This window comes from Pimephales promelas, chromosome 6, assembly GCF_988280905.1.
Source record: "Pimephales promelas chromosome 6, fPimPro1.hap1.1, whole genome shotgun sequence".
Lineage (NCBI taxonomy): Eukaryota > Metazoa > Chordata > Actinopteri > Cypriniformes > Leuciscidae > Pimephales > Pimephales promelas.
In genome coordinates, this window is record NC_142774.1 from 17,336,998 (window position 1) to 17,360,217 (window position 23,220).

At 40.3% G+C, this 23,220-nt stretch overlaps 1 protein-coding gene across 2 annotated transcripts in view; it reads right to left on the reverse strand.

Moving 5' to 3' along the window:
* The window catches only part of nlgn4xa (neuroligin 4 X-linked a), a 161,102-nt gene that overhangs the window by 24,196 nt on the left and 113,686 nt on the right, over positions 1-23,220 (reverse strand). For both annotated transcript variants that reach the window (XM_039649528.2, XM_039649529.2), the window contains 2 exons: positions 22,262-22,447; positions 4,013-4,802 (listed from right to left, as the gene is read on the reverse strand). In XM_039649528.2, the coding sequence (XP_039505462.2) occupies positions 4,013-4,802; positions 22,262-22,447 (976 nt within the window). The remainder of the gene's footprint in view (positions 1-4,012; positions 4,803-22,261; positions 22,448-23,220) is intronic.

Genomic DNA, 23,220 nt, shown 5'->3' on the forward strand with positions numbered 1-23,220 from the left:
TACTACATAACAGTTTTGCCCGCTGGGATGTAAAAACTTTGATGCTCAATATCTCAGAACTACCCTAAACGGAGATAGAACCTTATAATTCTAAGCTCACGCCATGTGCAATTTAAGGTGTTTTAAGGCCCCCAAATTGGATAATAGCTTTAGAAGCATGTCAGTGGGTTGTGGCATACATTTTTTTGTCAAGATGTCAGTTTAAATTTTACAACCACATCCAAAATGAAAATGCAGAATGAATATGATTATTGTTCACATGTAGGCTTTATCAAAACTTGATCAAAACAGACTCACATAATCCAAACAGGAATGGACATAGAAGAGAAATGTTTCAATGATTAGGCCTATTCTGCACACAAATATAGCCTATTTATATACCCTGTATAATGGTGCGTTCACACAGGACGCGAATAGCGTGTCAGGCTATTCAATGTTAAGTCAATGCAAAGACACGTTACGCGCGTAAAAAAAAATCCTGCCTCAAACCTGCCTCGTCCCATCCAGGAGCCACACGTGTAGCCTCCAGAGTTCGGGACGAGGGTGCCACAGGATGCCCCGTCTCTGAGTGAGTAGATCTTGCCTCAGAGGAATAGGCCAAGGAGGTGCTGTCGCGAGGAGCATCAGTTCGGAGAACCACGTCTTGGTGGGCCAGTAAGGGGCTACTAGCAAGACCTGCTGCTCGTCCTCCTTGATCTTGCACAACACCCGTGCAAGAAGGCTCACTGGGGGAAATGCATACTTGCATGGGCCCTGCGGCCAGCTGTGCGCCAGTGCGTCTGTGCTGAGCGTGCCCTCGGACAGGGAATAAAACTTGGCGCAGTGGGATGAGTCCCGAGAGGCGAACAGGTCTATCTGTGCCTCCCCGAACTGGTCCCAAATCAGCTGGACCGTCTGGGGATGGAGTCGCCATTCGCCGGAGATAGGGCGGACCCGTGACAACTCGTCGGCTGCCAGGTTCCGGTCTCCTGGAATGTAACTGCATGAAGGGACCTCAGGTGCTTCTGACTCCATAACAGGAGGTGGCGTGCGAGCTGCGACAACCGACTTGAGCGTAGACCACCCTGGTGGTTGATATACGCTACCGTAGCGGTATTGTCCGAACTGACAAGTACGTGTTGACCCCTGAGCAGTGCTCGAAAGCTGTGCAGGGCCAGGCATACTGCCAGCAGCTCGAGGCAATTGATGTGCATGAGGCGCTCGGGTCCTGTCCAGGAACCCGCGACTGCATGACCATTGCACATGGCACCCCAACCCGTGGTAGAGGCATCCGTGGAGACAACGACATGCCTGGAAACTCTCAGAAGAGGGACTCCGGCCCGTAAAAAGCTGAGGTTCGACCACGGAAGGAAGGTCTGGCGGCACGCTGGAGTCACTGGAACTCGGAGCGAGCCACGATGCCATGCCCACATTGGGACTCGATCGCGAAGCCACAGCTGAAGCGGTCTCATATGATGCAGTCCGAGCGGCGTTGCCGCAGCTGTGGATGCCATATGCCCCAGGAGCCTCTGAAAAGTTTCAGTGGGACCACACTCTTGCCCTCGAACTGTCGAAGACAAGGCAGCAGTGAGTGAGCGCTGTCTGAGCGTGATCAACTGATTCTATCAGAATCCCGCACTCACGAATACACTGGCAGATCGTCTTCAAAAAGACGTGCCACGTGCACACTCTTTCAGTGAGAGGAGAAACCCAGCGGATGTTGAAGCGACCAGGGAGAGACACACACGCTGGCAGACCACTGCTCAGATCGCAGGCAATGTGAAACTCGCTGGGTACCACCGTCACACCAACACCAGAGAGTTTGCTCGTCTCGAAGAGGTGAGTCACTGTAGTAAACTCAGATTGTGTGGCTTGTGGAGTGAAGAAGTTCTCTTGGCTCCGAAGCGAAAACATACTGCGGTTGCGTTCACTTCCTCCTTTTATACCCACGAGGTGGGGCGGAGGTACGCTATGCAAATTCCACAGCCCCAAGGCATTTTCATGCCATTGGCTCGTTGTTAAATACTCGAAGAGGATTGGCTTTCTATGCGAAACCCCCATTCTCCGTCATTCCGACGTAACTCGGAGTGATTACGAAAGGGAACCTCATTTTACAAACCTCCTTTTGAACATTTTATTGATTTGATGTTGTATTGATATTTACTATTATTGCCTTATTTTTCGGCCCTAGACATTATTTGTTTTAATCTTAAGCTGGGTCGTAACACTGAGTACACCAATGCATGTTAATTTTTTTCATTAATGACCCATGTTGATCTCTCCAGTCTGAGCATCAGAGCTTGACAGTCATTGCAACAAAGGAAGGCTACAAACGAGACATTACGCTCTGCTTATTTCCCATCCACAGTATTTATTCACCCTGTTGTTTTTTTTTGGAAACACTCAGAGAGGCTGATATCACCACTGGGGTGTTTACCAGAGGCTGGAGTGTCTCTTGCAAAGCGAGCATTCTCCAAGTGCTGCTGAAATTGCTTTCGTTTTTCCTCCACTGTTTTAAAGTACTCACGCTGAGAGAAACACTTAGCCAGTGAAGGGAGAGCAGCCTGACGTGAGCTACTGATGAGCCTGCCAATCTATCTCCTGACACACAGGTATCAGCTGGAGTGGTGCCAAATAGCAGAGGTTGTTCTGCCTATAAACTGTGAATGGAGCCCTGAAAGTGTGAGTAGGCCCCAGTCACTTATATCTGGAGGAGGTTTGGGATGAATTGGGCTTGCACTGAATACAGTGATGCTGTATGGGAGGAAAAGATATAAAGAACCCCATAACTCAAGGATAGTTAAGAGCTGGTCTGATAGCATTAAAAATATGATCTGAGTGACAATAATGAGTCTTTATATTGTGATATGCGAGGAGACTGCAAAGGCCTCTGAAGATTGTGATCAATTTAAAAACAATTCTTTACAATACGAATCTTAAGAGATCTTGATGGACATCTGAACAAATTTATAATGCTGAGGAAAAGCAGCAAAAAAAGACCATTTTCAATATATCTTATGAAAAAAAGAAAAACAAGAAACACGTGTATAATGTTATTGACCTTAACAACAGATGAAAAAGATTTCAAAAAATTTCCTGCAAATATATGACACTTTTGTTTGGAGCCTTAGTTCAGGTATGCAGTGTATCCACAAGTTTCCGAGGGGCGCTCCTGTAAAAAATAAATTGGGTGAAACTTCTGGTAAGGCGACGGAAGTAGCATTCCAATGGTATTTTGTGTGTTAGTTAGCGAAGAGGCTAACGTTAGCTGTTTTTCGGAGAATTATTTTACTATTTAAAGACGCAAATCTTTATGAGAGATGTCGTTACGGAGCTCAGGGACAACATGTGCTGTTCGCGGTTGTAAGTATAACCGGAGTAAACTAATTCAGTGGCTTAAATGTGATTGTTTTGAACATAAGCCGAAAACGAAATCAGAGTGATCCTGCCAACGACTGTAGTTTCCATCACCTCCCAAAAGACGACGAATCTTCCTGTGTACATTTGTTTAAATTCTTAATATTCTATAAACTCTATCAGCATGTGATTGGCTGTTCGCTACTGATGTTACACCTAAACTCAGGATCAAAGCCTGTGTTGACAGAATACCAAATGTGCCAGTTGATGTATTCAAGTAGCACATTATAATTTTGAATAAACTCCAAAGCACAATAACTAAGTGTGTATTTTTTTATTTTAATTGTTTGTCAGCTCTCACTGTCTGTCACCATGCCTTGATGAGTATTGATTATTAATACTGTTATTATAATACTCCCAATCAACTACTGCGGAGGGTAAAGGTACTGTTATTTCACCCTTTTAAATTTTGTTGAGGTTGTGTTCCCAGCTAGTTTGGATCGCTATAACTTGAATGACTGTCAGCTGTTGAATGAACGAATGTCAAACATGTCAAGTCGCGCTTTGTTTACTTCCAACCGGAAGTCGCGCCCACTTTTGACGCAAGGCCTCATGGGGCGTAGGAAACTTGTGGATATATTTAATTAATAGAGCATTAAAAAGGGGTATAACTTACCCCGTTTTAGCGAAATTCGTCCAGTAAGTCATTACCACCGCTGAAAGCATGACATCGTTTTTGGAAAAATTGCAGTTAAAGAGATCAGTAGGGCCAATCATGGGAATTCCAAACACATAAGGCACCTCGTCTCCATGTGCTGAATCCGACCAGCTAGGTTTCATTTCACTCTGACAATGGTGGTAAAATGCATAAAAGTACGTTGGAGATCCATACTGAGCATGAAGGTCTGCCGTAGCTACCGCTGGTGCCACCCATTGGTGATCGGTGAAGAGCGCAACCAGAGTCTTTCGTCTGGTCTCCGGATTCTCCTTGTCAGCCCAGTCGGTATACATGAACTTGATGGTTTCTCGGAGCGTATCCTTGCCCTCGGGATAACCATAGAGGTGGTCGACAAAATCAGACACAGCAAAGTCAAAATCGTTTGCGGAGACACCATCCTCACTGTCTACGATGCCATCCACAAATTTAAAACCCTCACCCTGGTTGACGCCAAGCATGATGTCATAGTTGAGGAACTCTCCCTGCTCCATCAGAATTTGGGGGTCATCGGGGATGACGTCACCATCGATTACTGGACCAAAAGCAATGTGGTACTTGGCCTGTGTGATGTACTGTTCAATCAGCTCCTTGTAGTTTTTGTTCTGCAGACATTCCACCAGATCTATAGTATCTAGCATGTTGCAGCCCACCTTCTCGGCTAGTATGCGGGTGTATTTGGCTGGCTGGTAGTTGACGGCCCAGCTTGATAGAGCAGTCCCACTCTGGATGATGGCTTTCTGAAACAAATCTGAAAATAAAAATAAATAGAAATAGAAAGAAACAGCAGTTAATATTTAAAAAAAAACAAAAAAATAATTTGCCCAAAAATTTGAATTACATGTGAGAAACAACTTCACATGTGAGAAACAATTGAGGTTTGTTTCTTGGTTTGTTTCTTATGTGTCACACAGCACGATAACGCTTCCATGCATGTGCTTTATGCATGTGCATTGATTGATGTTTTATGTGAATAAAAGCCTAAATCTGATAATGAATCAATTATGTATTTTCGGATTAAACTACTCGATTAAACATTGGATTAAACTACTTGATTCATATGGATTACTTTTACAATGTATTTTAATGAAATTTCAGAAGCATAGTTTTGGGTGAAATGACTTTTAAAGAAAGGAAATAAATAAATCAGGTGTAATAAATAAATATCTTAATTTCTATTTTTAAGGTGAATAAAAGTTCCTTGGGTTTTGATTTTTCATTTTTAAATTTTCATTTTTTAACTATTCTTTTAACACTATTCAAAGTGAGAACTGAAGGAAAACAATGATCACATAATGCAATTGAAGAAACAAATATCAAGGTGTTTACATATTTCATACTTTATAGTACAATGTCTCATTGGAGACTTCAGTTGGACCTTGCCAAAAAAGGACTTGAAAATGAAAACATGTAGAAAATAATGCTTGGTAATGAGGCCTGGGAATTTGTCCCGTCATATTATTATGGGTAAGTAATATCAGTCAGACAGTAACTAATATGCATGTGTCTTGTAGCTGTACCTTTGTTTGCTCAGCCAGGCGTGGCCATAACACGTTGACACAGATTGTGTCCTAGAAAATAGCAATACCTCAGGGCACGGACCTCACTAGGCTGAACCAAGGCTTCTGACGCACTGACACTGAGTGAAAAATAGCCTTCACTCAAGTTTATAATGTCAAAAATATGAAAATATATCAAAGGAAAAAAGTCAGGACTGTCTAGAGCTTTTTAAAATATTGAGCATTAAAAATATTCATTTCAATGCCTAGACAGTGGGGCTTAGCAGACCCTTCCCATAAAGTACATACTTATAATATGTTTTAAACTGTTAAAGTAAGACCCAATCAAGTCCAGATGCATCATGAGTTTGTCATGCACATTGAGCTTTGCATGTGGAATCTTAACATAATGAGAAGAATACAAACAGGAAATATCTTTCTTTTTGTTTTAAAATAAGCTATTTTGTAGATCAGAATATGGTTTGATATCCTGAAGAATGTGAGTCATTTTCTTAATTAATTGTCTTCTTAGTATCAACCATACGATTAAAGTTTGTTACTTATTGCATATTGCAAGATGCATTGTAAAAAATACTAATGGAACATCTATGTCATATGGCAAACATAAAAAAGCTCAAGGCATTTTCTCTGTAGAATGCCTGGCATGTATCTGTAGACAAAGGGCTAAGATGAACAGCAGGAGTAACAAGTGAAAATAAAACCATTTGCTTATTTCACAATTTACATTATGTAATTCATTCATAAATCATGGCCGACCTTTTAGACCGGAACACCGGGAGAGAACTGTACATCTTGTCCTGTTATTTTGAATAAACATGGCATTTCCTTATTTGGTGTTGTGTTAGTGCTACAGTAACTGTAGCCAGAGGTCATTTGATCCATTACTAGATTTCGTCTGCTATCCTAGCCAGGCTGGACATTGAATGTAAAATCTATTTTTATAGTAGAACAATTGAGTTTCAGATGAATGCCTTGTAGGGGTTGTTGTTACAATGAAAATGACATACAGCCAGGCACACTGGGACAGAACATTCTACCTCAAAAAAGAGAGAAACAAATGGAAACACTTTACTAAAAAAGGTCTCATTAGTTAATGTTACTGATTGCATTAACCAATGTACATGTGTTACATTATTATTATTATTCATTGTTAATAAAAATGCAACTGTCCATTGTCAGTTAATGTTAGCTCATGTTCTTTAACTGATATGAACAGATATGACATTTTATTAGTAAATTATAAAATTATCATTAACCCTCTATTGCATGATACATGAAATAATAGAGAAAAAAAAATATTTCCACTCATTTTATTACCAGTCATAGAGCACATTGAACAATTCAACACATAATTAAAAATAGGGGGTAGATCTAGGTATGTTACTTTGGCGCAACAACATGCAATAATGGTAATAAAAACAAAAAGTGCAGTCTATTTAATATATATCTCTTTATTTCATTACAAAACACATTTTATGAAAGATCTTCAACATCAACTTCATTTTTTTTTTAAAATGTGCTGAAAAAATAATCCAGTTAAATTCAGTTACCAACTTAGTGGGGTTTGTTACCTAGAAGTAACAATGCGCAACAAAGGAGTATTGTTTTTATGCATTCATTCTCATAAAATTTTCATGTTTAAAAAAAACAAAAAAACAATTTGTGTTGTTTAAAACAGACTAAAGAACAAACAACACTGGTGGATCATTCAGTATTAACACATAAATCATGGATGAGCCCCTTCTTCATCTTAGATTATTGTGTTTGAAGGGTGAAGAAACAGTTTTTGTCAGGAGTGTGACACAGAAACACGTCACATTTCATGCACTTGACCTTGATTATGCCATTTTCACTGAAGACAGACCAGTGGTCTATCTATGCGGTCCAAGTGGACTCGGGCCAGGGGTAGAGGTGCAGTTGTGTCTTTTTTCCCAGGTCTAAACCTGCCTGAACATTTAGAGATGGACATCCCCTCATAGGCTATGCTTATGCATACTACAGCTAAACTGTCATCATAAATATTGATATTGTTTTTTCATACTGACAAATACTTTAATAAGTCTCCTTCCATCTGTGTGAAATGTTATATTGGTGATAAAATTGTATTGCTAACTAGCATGAAAACAGGGGATTCTCATTCCACTGTTGCATACTGTTGCTTTGAGGCAACATAGCTGTTTTACCCATTTACAAAAGAAATATTAAATGAAAACATAATCAACAGAGTGAAATTAAATCAGAACTTACCCCAAATTGTGAAAATATTTTTTATTTCATTGAAATCAAGTCAAGTCAAGTCAAATATATTTATATGGCGCTTTTCACAATACAGATTGTATCAAAGCTGCTTCACAGTATTAATCAAGACAACATCACAGTGTTTGTTTATTCATGAAAAAAGACAATCAAGATTGGTAGAGCTGATCAAAGCTATGATGGGTCATTTAATTTGAATACCCCAACTGAGCAAGCCAAAGGCAACAGTGGCAAGGAACCAAAAAACTCCATTAAGTGACCTGACGGTGTCCTAAAACTCCATCAGATGACCCAATGGAGAAAAAAAAAAAAACATGGGAGAACCCAGGCTCAGTCGGGGGCCAGTTCTCCTCTGGCGTTTATGAACTAGAGGCCAAATTTACAGTAACTGTAAGATAAAAAATGTATATGAATGCCAGGCTAAATAAATGCGTCTTATAGTTTTAAACTGGGAAAGCCAGTCTGAGCAACGAACAATATCAGGAAGGCTATTCCAGAGCTTCGGAGCTAAATGTGAAAATGCTCTCCCTCCTTTGGTGGATCTGGATATCCTAGGAATGACCAGAAGCCTTGAATTTAGTGATCTTAAAGAGCGTGATGGAATGTAGGGCGATAGAAGATCTGTTAAATAGACTGGAGCTAAACCATTTAGAGCTTTATAAGTCAAAAGCAATACCTTGTAATTAATACGGAACTTTATAGGTAACCAATGAATTGAAGTGATGATAGAATCGGTGTTATATGATCATATTTTCTTGACCTAGTAAGAACTCTAGCAGCTGCATTTTGGACTAACTGTAGCTTGTTTATTGAGGATGCAGGACAACCGGCTAATAGAACATTACAGTAATCTAGTCTCGAGGTCATGAATGCATGAACTAACTTTTCTGCATCAGAGACAGATAGCATGTTACATAGCTTAGCAATGTTTATAAGGTGGAAAAGGGCTGTTTTTGTAACATATGAAATATGCTTTTCAAAAGACAGGTTGCAGTCTAATATAACACCCAGGTCTTTTACTGTAGCGGATAAAGTAGAAGGGCACCCTAATGTGTTAAAGTCGTGCTGCGAAAGGTTTTGTGGACGGTTTTTAGAACCGATAAGTATTAACTCTGTCTTGTCTGGTGTAAGGAATTGAGGCGAATCAAACACAGATTAATCAAATTAATCTCTCATGGGATTAATTCACATGGATTCAACACTCCAAAGGTTCTGGAGCTCACATTCCATTGACTGGATGGCTCCAAAAGGTCTGCTTTGGGGGACAATAACCCCACCCCCCTGCAGACCAACAGAATGCCACAGAAAGGGGGCACTCCTTTGATCCCCTGACAAAGATGTTCCACAGACTTCTTCCCCCACGAGTTGAACATACCATGACCTCACTGTTGAGATCTGAGATCTCCCACATAAAATCAAACTCACTTCAGAACCATTTTCAATGGACTTCTACTCAAACATTTAATTCTATGTTTGCTACTATTTCTGCAATTCATGTGTTGTGTTTGTCATGCTTAGATCACATATTAATCATGTAATTGTTGTTAACTATTAACTCTTGTAATTGTTATACAACTATTAGAAGTATGAATGAAAAAGTATCGTGCTTCCTATCAAAAGAATGGTACACTTTTAATTTAAAAGATGGCATGATTCAAATCTGTATAAAATGCTCTGTTTTATGATTATAATAATCTTTTTAATGTTTAATCTGTGTTCCCTTGTTTCTCTGCTAAGTGCGGGAGAACCAGGCAGATCTCAAGATAGTGATAAGCAAGAAGTTAGATCCACCTCATAAAATTATGCCATTGTCCCATTGGCCAGAAGTTTCTGGGAGGTTGGACTGAGTTTTAAGTTAAAGATCCGAACAAAGGAGCAAGAGACTGAGTTTTAAGTTAAAGATCCGAACAAAGGAGCAAGACCTCATGTTTGTTTTTGCTGTTTCTCATTCGTTCAGTTTGTAACTGTTAAGTTCGTGCCTCTCTCTAAAACAGGAAGAGAGTGTTCCTGTTCGTGCTTCTCTCTGAAACAAAGAGCGTGTTTGCACGCTTCTACATCGACTAGACTAAATTCGACCAGCAGACAAAATAACCCATCGAGACCGGGGTTAAAACAGCTCATTCAAGCCATCCAACTCGCCTTACTTTCATTTCTTTCCTTTATTTTCTTTTTCGTAAGAGTCTCGTTTCAAAGTTAAGTTTGCTGCAAAGCTTCGTTTTAAACGGCTCTCCGCAACGCGCTTCGAACCGTAAGGACTCTCATTGCCTGCTAATGCCCACGTGACCGGCAAGCTCAGGATCTTCCATCCAGGCACTTCAAAGACAACCAGCCACGAGGACCCGTGAAACCCCTTCGACGCAACGCAACAAAGGGAATTCAGCCACTCAAAGAGCAAGTACTCCAGACTCTTAGCTGAACTGGTGCTTTAATGTAACTTGAATAACCTCTCTAAGAAACGAAGGTTTAAATTAATGCTTGGTGGTCCTTTCAGGTCATGTCTTACGTGCATATAGAAAGTTGAAACTTTCTCTCTCACTCTTTCTCGCTCTCTTTTCCTCTGCGCCTTGTATGAATGTGTGTGTGTTATTATGTTTAGACCTTAGTTTTGTGTTTAGAATAGCTAATAAAGTCTTCCATATATATGAAAAGATAATTTGCCTTGTGTTGTGTTTGCACATTTAATGTCTTGTACTGTTCGATCTAAAGTTACCTTGCTAAGACATAGTGTTTCACTATAGATTTGGTATTTATACCCTTGCAAAGGTTATAATTACGGCCCGTTCGAATGAACTCTAAACGAGTCATTTGCTTGGTTCCATAGATTCATTGCAAATAAATGAATCCTTCCCCTTTGAGCTAAATTGGCCCTTTAATACATTTTATGTATATTAATAAATGTTGCATTTGCTACACTGGATTTAATAAAAGAAAATTACGCGTCATCCAATCTTTTATATCTTTAACACAATCTGTCAATTTGGATAATTTAGCATATTCATCTGGCCGTGATGAAATATATATTTGAGTGTCATCAGCATAACAATGGAAACTTATTCCATGTTTCCTTATAATATTACCAAGTGGCAGCATATATATTGAGGATAATAGAGGGCCTAACACAGATCCCTGCGGCACTCCATAGTTTGCCGAAGTTATGATCGAGTTTTCTCCATTTAAGCAGACGAAATGGTAGCGGTCAGATAAGTATGACCTGAACCAGCTTAATGCTTGTCCTTGAACACCAGTGTAGTTCTGTAGTCGATCTGGGAGTATTGTGTGATCTATAGTATCGAACACAGCGGTAAGATCAAGTAAAACTAGCATTGAGATACAGCCTTGTTCCGAAGCTAGAAGTAGATCATTTGTGATTCTAACAAGCTCAGTTTCAGTGCTATGATGTGGCCTGACTCCAGACTGAAACTTTTCATAGATGTCGTTTTCTTGCAAGAAAGAGCCGAGTTGAGCGGACACAACTTTTTCTAATATTTTTGACATAAATGGAAGATTTGAGATGGGTCTGTAATTTGCTAAGTTATGTGGATCTAAATTTGCGGTTTCTTAAAAAGAGGTTTTATAACTGCCAGCTTGAACGTTCTTGGAACATGACCTAAAGATGAGTTAATAATATTAAGAAGAGGCTCTTCCACGATAGGAAACACTTCTTTCAATAGTTTAGTTGGTATAGGATCTAATAAACATGTTGTTGTTTTAGATGAAGTGATAAGTTTACTTAACTCTTTTTGTTCTATGATTTTAAAGCATTGTAATTGTTCTTGCAGGGTGATAATTGCGGCTGAATTATAAGGCGCGAGCAAAGATTGAGAGTTTACGACTGTGATTCTGTTGCTTTCAATTTTCTCGATGAAGAAGTTCATGAAATCATTACCACTAAACTGTAACGGGATATTTTGTTCAGGTGTCGTCTGTTTATTTGTTAGTCTAGCCACGGTGTTAAATAAAAACCTTGGATTATTTTGGTTATTTTCTATTAGTTTGCTGAGGTGCTGAGCCCTGACCATTTTAAGAGCCTTTTTATAACGTGATATACTTTCACTAGACTTACTAAAGACCTCTAAATTAGTTTTTTTTTTCAATTTACGCTCTAAATTTCGGGATATACTTTCACTAGACTTACTAAAGACCTCTAAATTATTATTTTTTTTTTCCATTTACGCTCTAAATTTCGGGTTTCTCTCTTTAAAACATGCGTAGTATTATTGTACCATGGTGCTATACTTTTTTCTCTGACCTTTTTTAATCTAATGGGTGCAACAATATCCAATGTTCTAGAGAGAATGGAGGTCATAGTGCTAGTTAGTTCATCTAGTTCATCTGTTTGTTTGGGTTCAGGCAGCAGCTGAGTCAGATCAGATAAGCTATTTGAGAAATGATCTATGGTGGATGGAAGAATTGTTCAACCTAGTCGATAACGTGGCGCAGCATGACATATTACATCAGTACGTAATATGCAGGTAACCATGTAATGGTCAGTGACATCGTCACTTTGTGGAATGATATCTATATCGGTTCCATATGATATAATTAAATCGAGTGTATGATTAAGACGATGAGTTGGTCTGGTGACATTTTTCTTGACCCCGAAGGAGTTTAATAAATCTGTGAACGCAACCCCTAAAGCATCATTTGAATTATCTACGTGTATGTTAAAATCTCCAACAATTAATTCTTTATCAATGTTGACCAATAGATCTGATAGAAAGTCTGCGAAATCTTTTAAGAAGTCGGCGTAAGGCCCTGGAGGTCTATATACGGTAGCCAATGCTAGAGATAATAGGGATTTTTTCTTTACATCTAGCAGCGTAACATTTAGCACAAGTACTTCAAACGAATTAAACCTACGACGAGTTTTTTGAGTAACATTAAGGATATCTCTGTAGATTGTTGCAACACCGCCGCCACGACCGGTCAGACGGGGCTCATGCATATAACAGTATCCTGGCGGAGTAGACTCATTTAGACCGAAATAATCATTTGGTTTAAGCCTGGTTTCAGTAAGGCACAGAACATCGAAATTATTATCTGTGACCATATTATTTACAATAACCGCTTTAGGTGTGAGCGATCTAATGTTTAGAAGACCTAGCTTTAGAAATTGTTTTTGTTCACTAAAAGCAAGATTTTTTGTTTGAATAACTACAAGATTTTTTCTTGATCACGCGGTAGATTTATTATTTGATCTCAGTAAACGAGGGATAGACACAGTTTCTATGCAATGTTCTACACTAGTATTAATATCAATTAAATTGGTGCAGTAGAGACTGTGATTTGGATTTTTGGTTACTATTCAAACGGTATTTAACATTTTGGTGATGTTATCTGACAGAAGATCTGCCCCGATTTTACTTGGATGCAAGCCATCAGCGTGGAAGAGCCTCGGTCGTTCCCAAAACAGATTCCAATTATTTACAAAGAGCAGTTTCTGATCAGTGCACCATGACAATAACCGTTCATTTAACGCGAATAATCTACTGAACTTTTCATGCCCTAGTCGGTAGGTAGGAAGCGGTCCAGACACTATAATCGATGTTTCAGGCGATGTGCTGCGTACCGTATCGATAAGGCACATGAAGTCTTTCTTCAGAACCTCCGTCTGTCGGAACCTTATGTCGTTAGATCCTGCGTGCAGCACAACAGCTCCGACGCGCTTTTCACCGTTCAAAATCTCAGTTACCCGCGCAGTGATAACGAGAACACGAGCACCAGGAAAGCAATGACTGTGCACCTTACTTTTGCCTAACACAGCGTTAACGTGCCGGATGGTGGAATCGCAGATGATCACAGCATTACGTTCCATTTCACGAAGAGGGGAGAAGCGGTTCTGGGTGGAGATCTTGAAAACCGGAGGCGGAGAAAAAGATTCTTGTCCTGGCTTGCGGCTTCCACGGAACCACCCATGCTTCGTGGTGGTGTGTTGGAGACGGAGTGAATGAAACCATGGCTGATCGTGACCTGGACGCTCGGGACCAATGCTGAGAAACGCATGGAGTAGATGTGGTCAGCGTCAGCGGGTTACTAATAATTGATCCGTTTGCATCAGCGTGTGATGTTTCAAGAGCTAATCTGCTTTTCACGGATCTGCTTTTCTACAGCCTCTGATTCAGACTGCGCCGCGAGCAAAGCAGATTTTTTCTCGTCTGCACCAGAAGGTAAATAACATACATCTGACATATTCACCATTTTAACCGATGGACAGTAAGTTAGCAATGATGCAACCAGTGATGCTATTAGTATACTTATTTATGACTCAAGTCTTGGGTATAATCCGGCTTTTGGTGGTACGAGTGTAATGTAGACGCACAACGCACGTATAAGAAAAAGTTTGTTTGTAAGTGAGTGTAAAGAACGCGTTTGGCAATCGATCGCAGGGTGAGCAGCGATAAGGCAGTGTCTCGCTCCACAACCAACAGCCAAACGCCCCAACCGCGTCTGTAAAGAACGCGTTCGGCAATCGATCGCAGGGCGAGCAGCGGTAAGGCAGCGGTAAGGCAGTGTCAGAAAATTTAAAACATTTTCATAACTTAGTTTGTTCAGGTTTTTTTTCAAAGCAGGGATTAAAAGGGTTAAAGTGTTTTGTGTGTGTGTGTGTGTGTGTTTTGGTTTGGTTTTCTTTAACAAGGCAACATGCATAAATGGACTAAAACAGGAGTGTCCAAACTTGGTCTGGAGACCAACCGTCCTGCAGTGTTTAACTCCAACTTGCCTCAACACACCTGCCTTGAACTTTCTAGAATGCCTAGTTAGACCTCAATAAGCAGTTATACCAGGAAAGCTTGGGAGATTAAGTACCGGTCTTTTATACCGCAAGTATTACACACGATTGATAGATGAGAAGGTAATAAGTGACAAAGCAATTGAGACTTCCTGGCAGATCTTAACGCTAAAGCTTCCATTTGAGGTGTGTTTAATTGAGGTTGGAACTAAACATTACAGATCTGAATACGAAATTGCCCCCTAATACCTTCATTACTATTGCCTACTTTAGTTCACTAATACAGTTCACTTGAAGGAGTGAATAAAAAGAGTGAACGAATTCGGACAGCCGTTGAAAGTACAACAGCTGTACACCTGTTATTGCGGTGCAACGTAGGATTGAATGAGTACACTCAATAACGTCCACTAAGGTTTCGGACAACACCACAATAATTTTGGCCAGTTTGGACACCCCTGAGCAAAAATTTGTTAATGCAAGTCACATTGAAAGCCACTCTCTCATTGGTCATAAGTGCTCTGTTTATGTCGGGGGGGTTCTGTCACAGTGGGACAACAGTTTGGCTTTTTTTCCCTAAAAATCATTACTTATACTGTATGTTTTTATGCATCTGGCCAAAAATTAATTAACGTTTCATTGCACCTATTTAGCAGAAGAGCAATTAGAAGCAATTTTTACATAAATAATGAAGATGCATTTTTATTGATTTGCAATGACGTCCTAGTGCACAGATTTTACCTCCAGTTTATCTGATCCGTTCCACTAGCCAAACAAACAGTGTTGTCTGTAATACAGAAGAGTTCATGCATAAAGATATTGGTTCTTTCATCTGTTGAGTCTGCTATCTCACCAAAAGTGAACCGCTCCAAAGTTTGTCTGCAGTTGGGCTAAGATCACCTGAAGAACTATTTAATCCAGATCTGAATTTGATTGTCATCTTAAATGAACAAAACTATGAGAGAAAAAGCATCATGTTTCAAAACAAATGTTCAAAGTGGTCTTAATATCTCTTATAAAATGGCTCTTTGAAATGCATTTCTTTGAAATTAAATGCTTTTGAAATGACCCCAAGATGCTTGAACTCCTCCACTAGAGGCAGGGATTTTCCACTAACCTGAAGTTGGCAAGACTGAGAACCATGGCCTCAGATTTGGAGGTGCTGATTCTCATTCCAGCCGCTTCACACTCAGCTGCAAACTGTCTCAGTGCATACTGAAGTTCCTGGTATGGTGGGGCCAACACGACAAGATAATCCGTAAAAAGCAGTGACGAAATCGTGTGGTCCACGAACCTGACACCCTCCAGCCCCTGGCTACGCTTAGAATTTCTGTCCATAAAAATTAGCCCAGTAGAGTCCAACATGCACCGGGCACAAATCCGACTCACTGCCAGCAATGCGAAGCAGACTACTGCTTCGGTTGTACAGGGACTGAACAGCCCTTAGCACGGGCCCCTGACCCCATACTCCCAGAGTACTCCCCACAGGATGCCACGGTGGACATAATCAAATGCTTTCTCCAAATCCACAAAGCACATGTGGATTGGTTGAGCAAATTCCCATGAACCTTCTAGCACCCTGGAGAGGGTGTAGAGCTGTTCCTCCTGAATGTGAGGTTCTACAATCGTCTGAATTCTCCTCTCCAGTGCTCTGGCAAAGACTTTCCTAAGGAAGCTGTGAAGTGTGATTTTATAGTTATATAGTCCCTTATAGTTGGAACACACCCTTCACACCCTTCTTAAAAAGAGGGACCACCACCCCGATCTGTCAGCTCAAAGGTACTGTCCCCGACCGCCATAAGATGTTTCAGAGGCGTGTCAGCCAAGACAGTCCCACAACATCCAGAGACTTGAGGTACTCAGGGTGGATTTCATCCACCCCCGGTGCCTTGCCACAGAGGAGCTTCTTGACTACCGCATGACATCAGATTGGATGATGGAGGAGTCCACCTCTGAATCCTCTGCCTCTGCATCCTCAATGGAGGACGTGTCGGTGGGATTGAGGAGATCCTCAAAGTATTCCTTCCACCATCCAACGATATCCCCCATTGAGGTCAACAGCTGCCCACATCCACTGTAAACAGTGTTGGTAGGGCTCTGCTTCCCTCCCCTGAGGGGCCACAGCTCTGAGTGGCCGCGTTGACAATGGAGGTGAAAAACATGGCCCACTCGGACTCAATATCTCCAGACTCCCTCGGGATCCAGTCAAAGCTCCACCAGAGGTGAGAGTTGAAGATCTCTCTGACAGGGGACTTAACATAACGTTCCCAACAAACCCTCACAGAATGTTTGGGTCTGCCAAGTCGGTTCAGATTCCTCCCCCACCATCGTAACCAACTCACCACCAGGTGGTGATCAGCCACAAAGTCGACCATTGACCTCCGGCCTAGGGTTTCCTGGTGCCACGCGTTCTGATGGACACCCTTATGCTTGAATATGGTGTCCGTTATGAACAAACTGTTACTAACACAGAAGTCCAACAACAGAACACCGCTCGGGTTCAAATCAGGGGGGAGGGGGCGTTCCTCCCAATCACGCTTCTCCAGGTGTCACTGTCCCTCAGTACAATGATGGAGTCCCTAGTGGGAGCACTTTCCAGCACTCCTCACAGAGACTCCAAGAGGGCAAGGGTACTCTGTTCGGCCCATAGGCACACACGACAGTGAGATACCTATCCCCGACCCGAAGGCACAGGAATTCGACCCTCTCGTTCACTGGGATGAACTCCAACTCATAGTGGCTGAGCAGTTCCAGAGGGCAACTCCAGAGTGGTAGAGAGTCCATCCTCTCCCAAGGAGTGTAGTTCCAGAGCCCAAGCCGCGCGTGGAGGTGATACAGACAATGTCTAGTCGGTACCTATCAACCTCATGCACAATCTCGGGCTCCCTCCCCATAGACGAGATGTCTATAGTTTTAATGGAAGCTAGTTTCCGTATACAGGGATTGGGTTGTCAGCGCTCCCACCTTGACTGCCGCCCGATTCACTATGCACCGGACCATTATGGTCCCTCCTGCAGGTGGTGGGCCCACGGGAGGGTGGCCCCACATCACTTCTTTGGGCTGAGCCTGAACAGACAGCATGGGAGACCAGGCACTTGCATGTGAGCCCCAACACTGGTACTGGCTCCAGGGTGGGGACCCTGGAGCCAGTCCTAGTTTTTCCTTGCAAAATAAGGGGTTTATGAACTGCTCTTAATCTAACTGTCCCCTAGGACCTGTTTACCTTGGAAGACCTTACCAGGGGGATATAGCCTCGGACAATATAGCTCCTAGGATCGTTTGGGTACTCAAACACTCCACCACGTTAAGGTGGCAGTTCAAGGAGAGGTTAATGACAGTATTTACTCTAAATTAAACCAGAGGGCTTCTGTATGTTGTAGTGTACGTTTTGTTTTCAGTACGATTATTATGAACACTGTAATGGATGATGAGGTAATAAACAGGTACAATTTTAAACCGGTTTCTTCTCAAATCAATATTCTATGTGCCAGTCCTTTTTTATGTTATGAAAATTCCACAGTGAAATCCAGGGGCTTGTTTTTCGTACGTTGCTTAAAACATCCGGGATCAAATGAGACATCTAAGATGATATCATTGTGCTAATCATGATCCGCCTAATTGGGTTCTTCGAACACACCTGTTGTTTATGATAAGTATCGCTGGATTGAGTTATCTGAGATAACTGCGCGTTCTCGCGTTGGTTTAAAAGGGGACATGTATCGATAGCAGAACCAGTGATCAGCAACGCTGCTATTGGCTGTTCAGCATGGCCAAAGAACATGCCCAGTTTTTCTCCCAAGCAGAGCAAGCGGTTTTAATGCAAGCTTATGCCGAATTTCAGTCTTTAATTAAAACGCCAGGGAACACCTCAAAGTGTGCAAAAGCCAGGAGAGAGTGCTGGCAAAAGTAGAAGAAAAATTAACTGTGTTTGTGGTGGCCATGTTAGATGTTTTAATAACTTATTATTATTGTTTTATTTTTTCATTTCATAATTACTTTGTTCATTGTAATGTCGAGTCACCACACTATAATAATGGACATGGTGAAAGTGAAGTACAAAAATATTCTACTTAATGGTAATTTTACTAGGCCTTATAGGCCTACTAGTCTCTTTTAAAAAGGCACTGTTAAATAAATGATTGTCTGTTTATAAAAGCAACCAGGAAAAAGGTTGAGAAAAAAATTATAATGAGCTGACCCTTGGGTTGAATGTGAATTGCCCTGTTGGGAAGGGTATCCCTGGGTTCAGCTCTTCCAGACCCACATCAGGGACCAGTAGCAGCAACACCTTCATCACTGGGAAATGAGATTTAAATTATCTTTGTGCACTGTGAAATAATTTGTTGCTGCATTAAATGAAGTAGACCTATAATCCAAATTGGCTGGTTTAGTCATTTCAACTGTTAAATCTTGAGTAATGATAAATTGCTTTGTCTTGTGAAAGTAAAAACTGATAAACGTATGTTAATGTAAAAATATTTTGCCATGAGTTATCAATCACATTGCACTGGAGAGTGAAGAAAACTTCTCAGATGACTGTCCTTTGGAGGAAGTACTTTAATTTTATTGATGGCTTTAATTGATTTATACTTGTGCCTATGCCTATTATTTCTGACAGGAGTCCACACGTACAGAAAGGCCTACAGAAGAGTCTGCACACAGCAGTGATACAGGGATGAGCAGTGTAGAGACAACTTTTCCTTTTTATTTGTTGCATGAGGCATGTGTGACACAAACGACACAAGGTTAAATTCGTTCCCTATATGAGCCCTCAACAGAAAATAGAGTATTTTGAAAAAACAAAAATCAGCGGGAGTCAACAAAAATAGAACTTGACTAAGAAAAAATTGCACTAGAAATAGAGTTGCTTCAAAATAAACTTCAGAGTAAAATCACACAGAGTACTATTGCTGACCTTGCATAATATCTTTTAAAAAGACGACTGAATAACTGGCTTTTCTTGACAAAGAACTATTGAAATAAAACACTTAGAAAATAGAGTTTTGCAAATTTGTCTTGTCTTTTATTTTAGGCTTAATTAAACTTTTTTTTTCTGATGTTGGCAGTGTTGTGTAATATGGCACATGCAATGTAAGGCCTGTCAGATGTAACCCTCAGGCTTTTTAGACCCTGAAATCTTCCCTTTAGTTGGCCAAAGCTCATGTCATTGTGTGCCCTTTCCTAGAGCTGCATTGTAACTGGTCTGGGGTTTGGGTCAGGGAATGGAGTCATAAAACAAATTTCTCCATGCAGGATCCTGTTGTAATCACCTGTTTAATGGAAAAATGCAGTTCTCAGCATAAGTGTATGTAATACCGTGAGTTTGATATTTATAATTTTCCTTACCACGTTCAAATAATGTTCATAAATGTGAATCTCTTAAACTTCTTGAGTCATGCACAGATCCTGGCCATTTTGCTTTCACACTGATTTGTGACATGAAACATGGTCACACACACCATCTAAGAGATTTTACTCAGCCAAATGCCTTTTAGAAAAAAAGTGATATAATATTCCAAATCTGGAATATTAAAAATTGTAATAGTAATTTGGCTGCACTGTATAAGCCCCCTTTCTGCTCACAAAATCCCTTCATTGAGGCCTTGATGGGAACATGTGTGCAGTCTACAGTGTATGACACCAATCACGTAAGTTAAGCCTGAGGGACTGTAAGTCATAATCGGCATGGTCATCATGATTGCATTATCTTCATTAAAAATGCTAATATACCCTAAGTTGGCAAAAATAAATAAATAAATAAATAAATAAATAAATAAATAAATAACAATAAAAAATAAGAGCGCTACTTTGTGAATGGCACGACAGAAAGCTTATCAAGTTCTCCGCATCTCCAATAGTGTAAAGGAAGCCACTCGCAAATAAATTTAGGGCAATGCAAACATTTTGTGCTGTTGTTGAAGCCTGACATCGAATCAAACATTAATGTGCATTTCCAACAAAATAATGTATTTAAACGACACCCTCATGACGATCGTTTCACGAGAAAAAATCTCAGAAATTAGGTTACACTATCGCGCTGCGCTGAAGGACTTCCCGTATCAGTCGCGATATAATCCTGTTTACATGAAATAAGCCTGCTCGCAAGCAGGTTCAAGCTGACGGACCTGTTGCTATGACAGCAAGTCCAGGATGAGTTTCGAAGAGCCAAACGATCCAAGATCATGGCAAATCGCCAACAATCAAATCCAGCTAACTGAGTTAGTGACGTATGAAGAACGAGCCCCAGGAAACCAGAGAGCACTCAGAAATGCTGTGTGACACTAACAAGACTTCCATGAATGAGTGAATACACAGGGCTCATAGACAGTTAACAATGGTTGACTGGGTGACACACAGGTGGAAATCCAGCTTATGAGAAATGCAGCCCATGATAAGATAACAAAAACAGAAGGAGTGCCATCTGGTGGCTATCATAGGCACTCAGGTGTGACAACAAGAAAATAGGGAACACTTCACAATAAAGCTTCATTTGTCAGCAGATCAAGATCAACTTTGTTAAATGTGCTGCTGCTTGTCTTGGCCAGGACACTCTTGGAAGAGAGATTTTTAATCTCAATGAGTTTTCTTTCTGGTTAAATAAAGGTAATAATAATAATCAAATGTTGTATTTTGTTAACATTAGTTAATGCACTGTGAATTAACATAAAAATAAATAAAAAAATGTCATTTACTAACATTAAAAATGTCAATAAATGTTGTAATAACATATATCGCTCATTGTTAATTATTGTTAGTTAATGCATTAACTAATGTTAACAAATGAGACTTTGTATATTGTATATTGTAAAGTGTTACCAGAAAATATGTATTTATTTGTGATAACAACCGGCTGGATGTTTTCACGGCGGTGTGTAGACAGACTGAAGACCCAGGCAGATGATGAAGTATAAACGCAAACATGTTTAATAATAATCCAGACATGGGGCTAGAAAACACACCTTACCATTAATGTGACAAGACAGAGAATGAGCATGAGGGCACATTTTAGGGGTTGTTTACACAACATTGTTTTGAACTAAAAATGTAGAACTTTACAAACTAAACTAAAACTCCATGAACTAAAAAATGGTGACAGGTGAACATTATCCCATAAATTCTAACATTATATCTCACACAATGTGACTTCGTTATTATTTTATCTCACAATTTTCCATTTAAATTTTTGCTCCATGTCAGAAATGGGTTTGATGATTTGTTAAAAAAATGGTTTGATAACATTGTACGAATGGGCTAGGACCTCAATATATTGCAGATATGCTCACTGAATATAACAGATCACTCAGATCATTAGGATCACATCAGTAAGAAATTACCAAGGGTTCACTCTAAGCATGGAGAGTCTGCTTTTAGCTACTATGCCAGCCGCAGCTGGAACCAGCTTCCAGAGGAGATCAGATGTGCTCCTACAGTAGTCATATTCATATTCAGTCTCAAAACACATCTGTTTAGCTATGCATTTTACTGAATGAGCACTGTGCCACTGTTTGTCCGACTGTCTTTACTGTACTTTATTTATTTATTTATTTTTAATCTAAACTGTTTCAATTATTCTTATTTGTTTTGATTATTTTAATTTCTTCTATGTAAAGCACTTCGAATTACCATTGTGTATGAAATGTGATATATAGATAAACTTGCCTTAATTGCCTATGTCTAATTATCAGTTTATTACAAAATGCTTTTTACCTTCTGAATAGTGTGACAGGGTCAGCAAGCTTACACAGGATGCCCCAGCTCCTGATCCAAAAATAGTCACCCTTTTTGGGTCGCCTTTGAAAGCCTGGATATTCTCTTTGATCCACCGGAGTGCTTGGATCTGGTCCAATAGCCCATAATTCCCTTTGGCTGCCTGGTCACCTGTACTCAGGAACCCTAGTGAGACAACAAACATACAAAATAATAATGATTTATTTTCAGGGGGAAAATACAACAAGCTTTTAGTTTACGTTCAAGTAATGCATTGCATATTTTCAGCCATTGTTTAATAATAAAAAAGTTTTTTTTTCCCCTCTTCTTTTTTCCCCTTATAACCTTTTATTTCTCAGGGTTCTGCAGCCATTTGATTAAAACCTGTTTTCATTCTAATTGTCTTTCTCTTGACACCTTCCGTCCCCCTCACAAACACATGCACACACAAGAATAACCACACTTGACATCTGAATAGACAGAGAACGTAATTCTAAAAAGAGACCCTTAATGGCATAACACGGTTATTTCATGTTAAGGGCACTAATGTCTGCCCTCGAAATTGTCTCATTATTTATCTCTGGACCCAATCTGTCCCACTACCCTTTCACCCTTTAAAGTCATCATTGTGAAGAAAGAATAAAAAAGACACCACTTTGGGTGCAAGAGACATGCTGTTAAGGAACAGAACATAGTTAAAGGTTGCATTTTAGACTCCTTTATGGAAAATACTGAAGTTACTTCCATGTTAATTGATACAATTTGTCTGCTCATTCAAAGTTGAATGTGGAGGTGCTTATATTTCCTTGGTTAATGGTAATGCACTAGCCTGGTTAAAATCAGATCATTCTCAGTTGTAACTGAATTATGGTCTGGCAAAGCATCATAGACAAATCATTTCCAGAGGGGCATCACCAACGGACGTCGGGTATAGACCTAAAACCAATCAGAGCGATGAA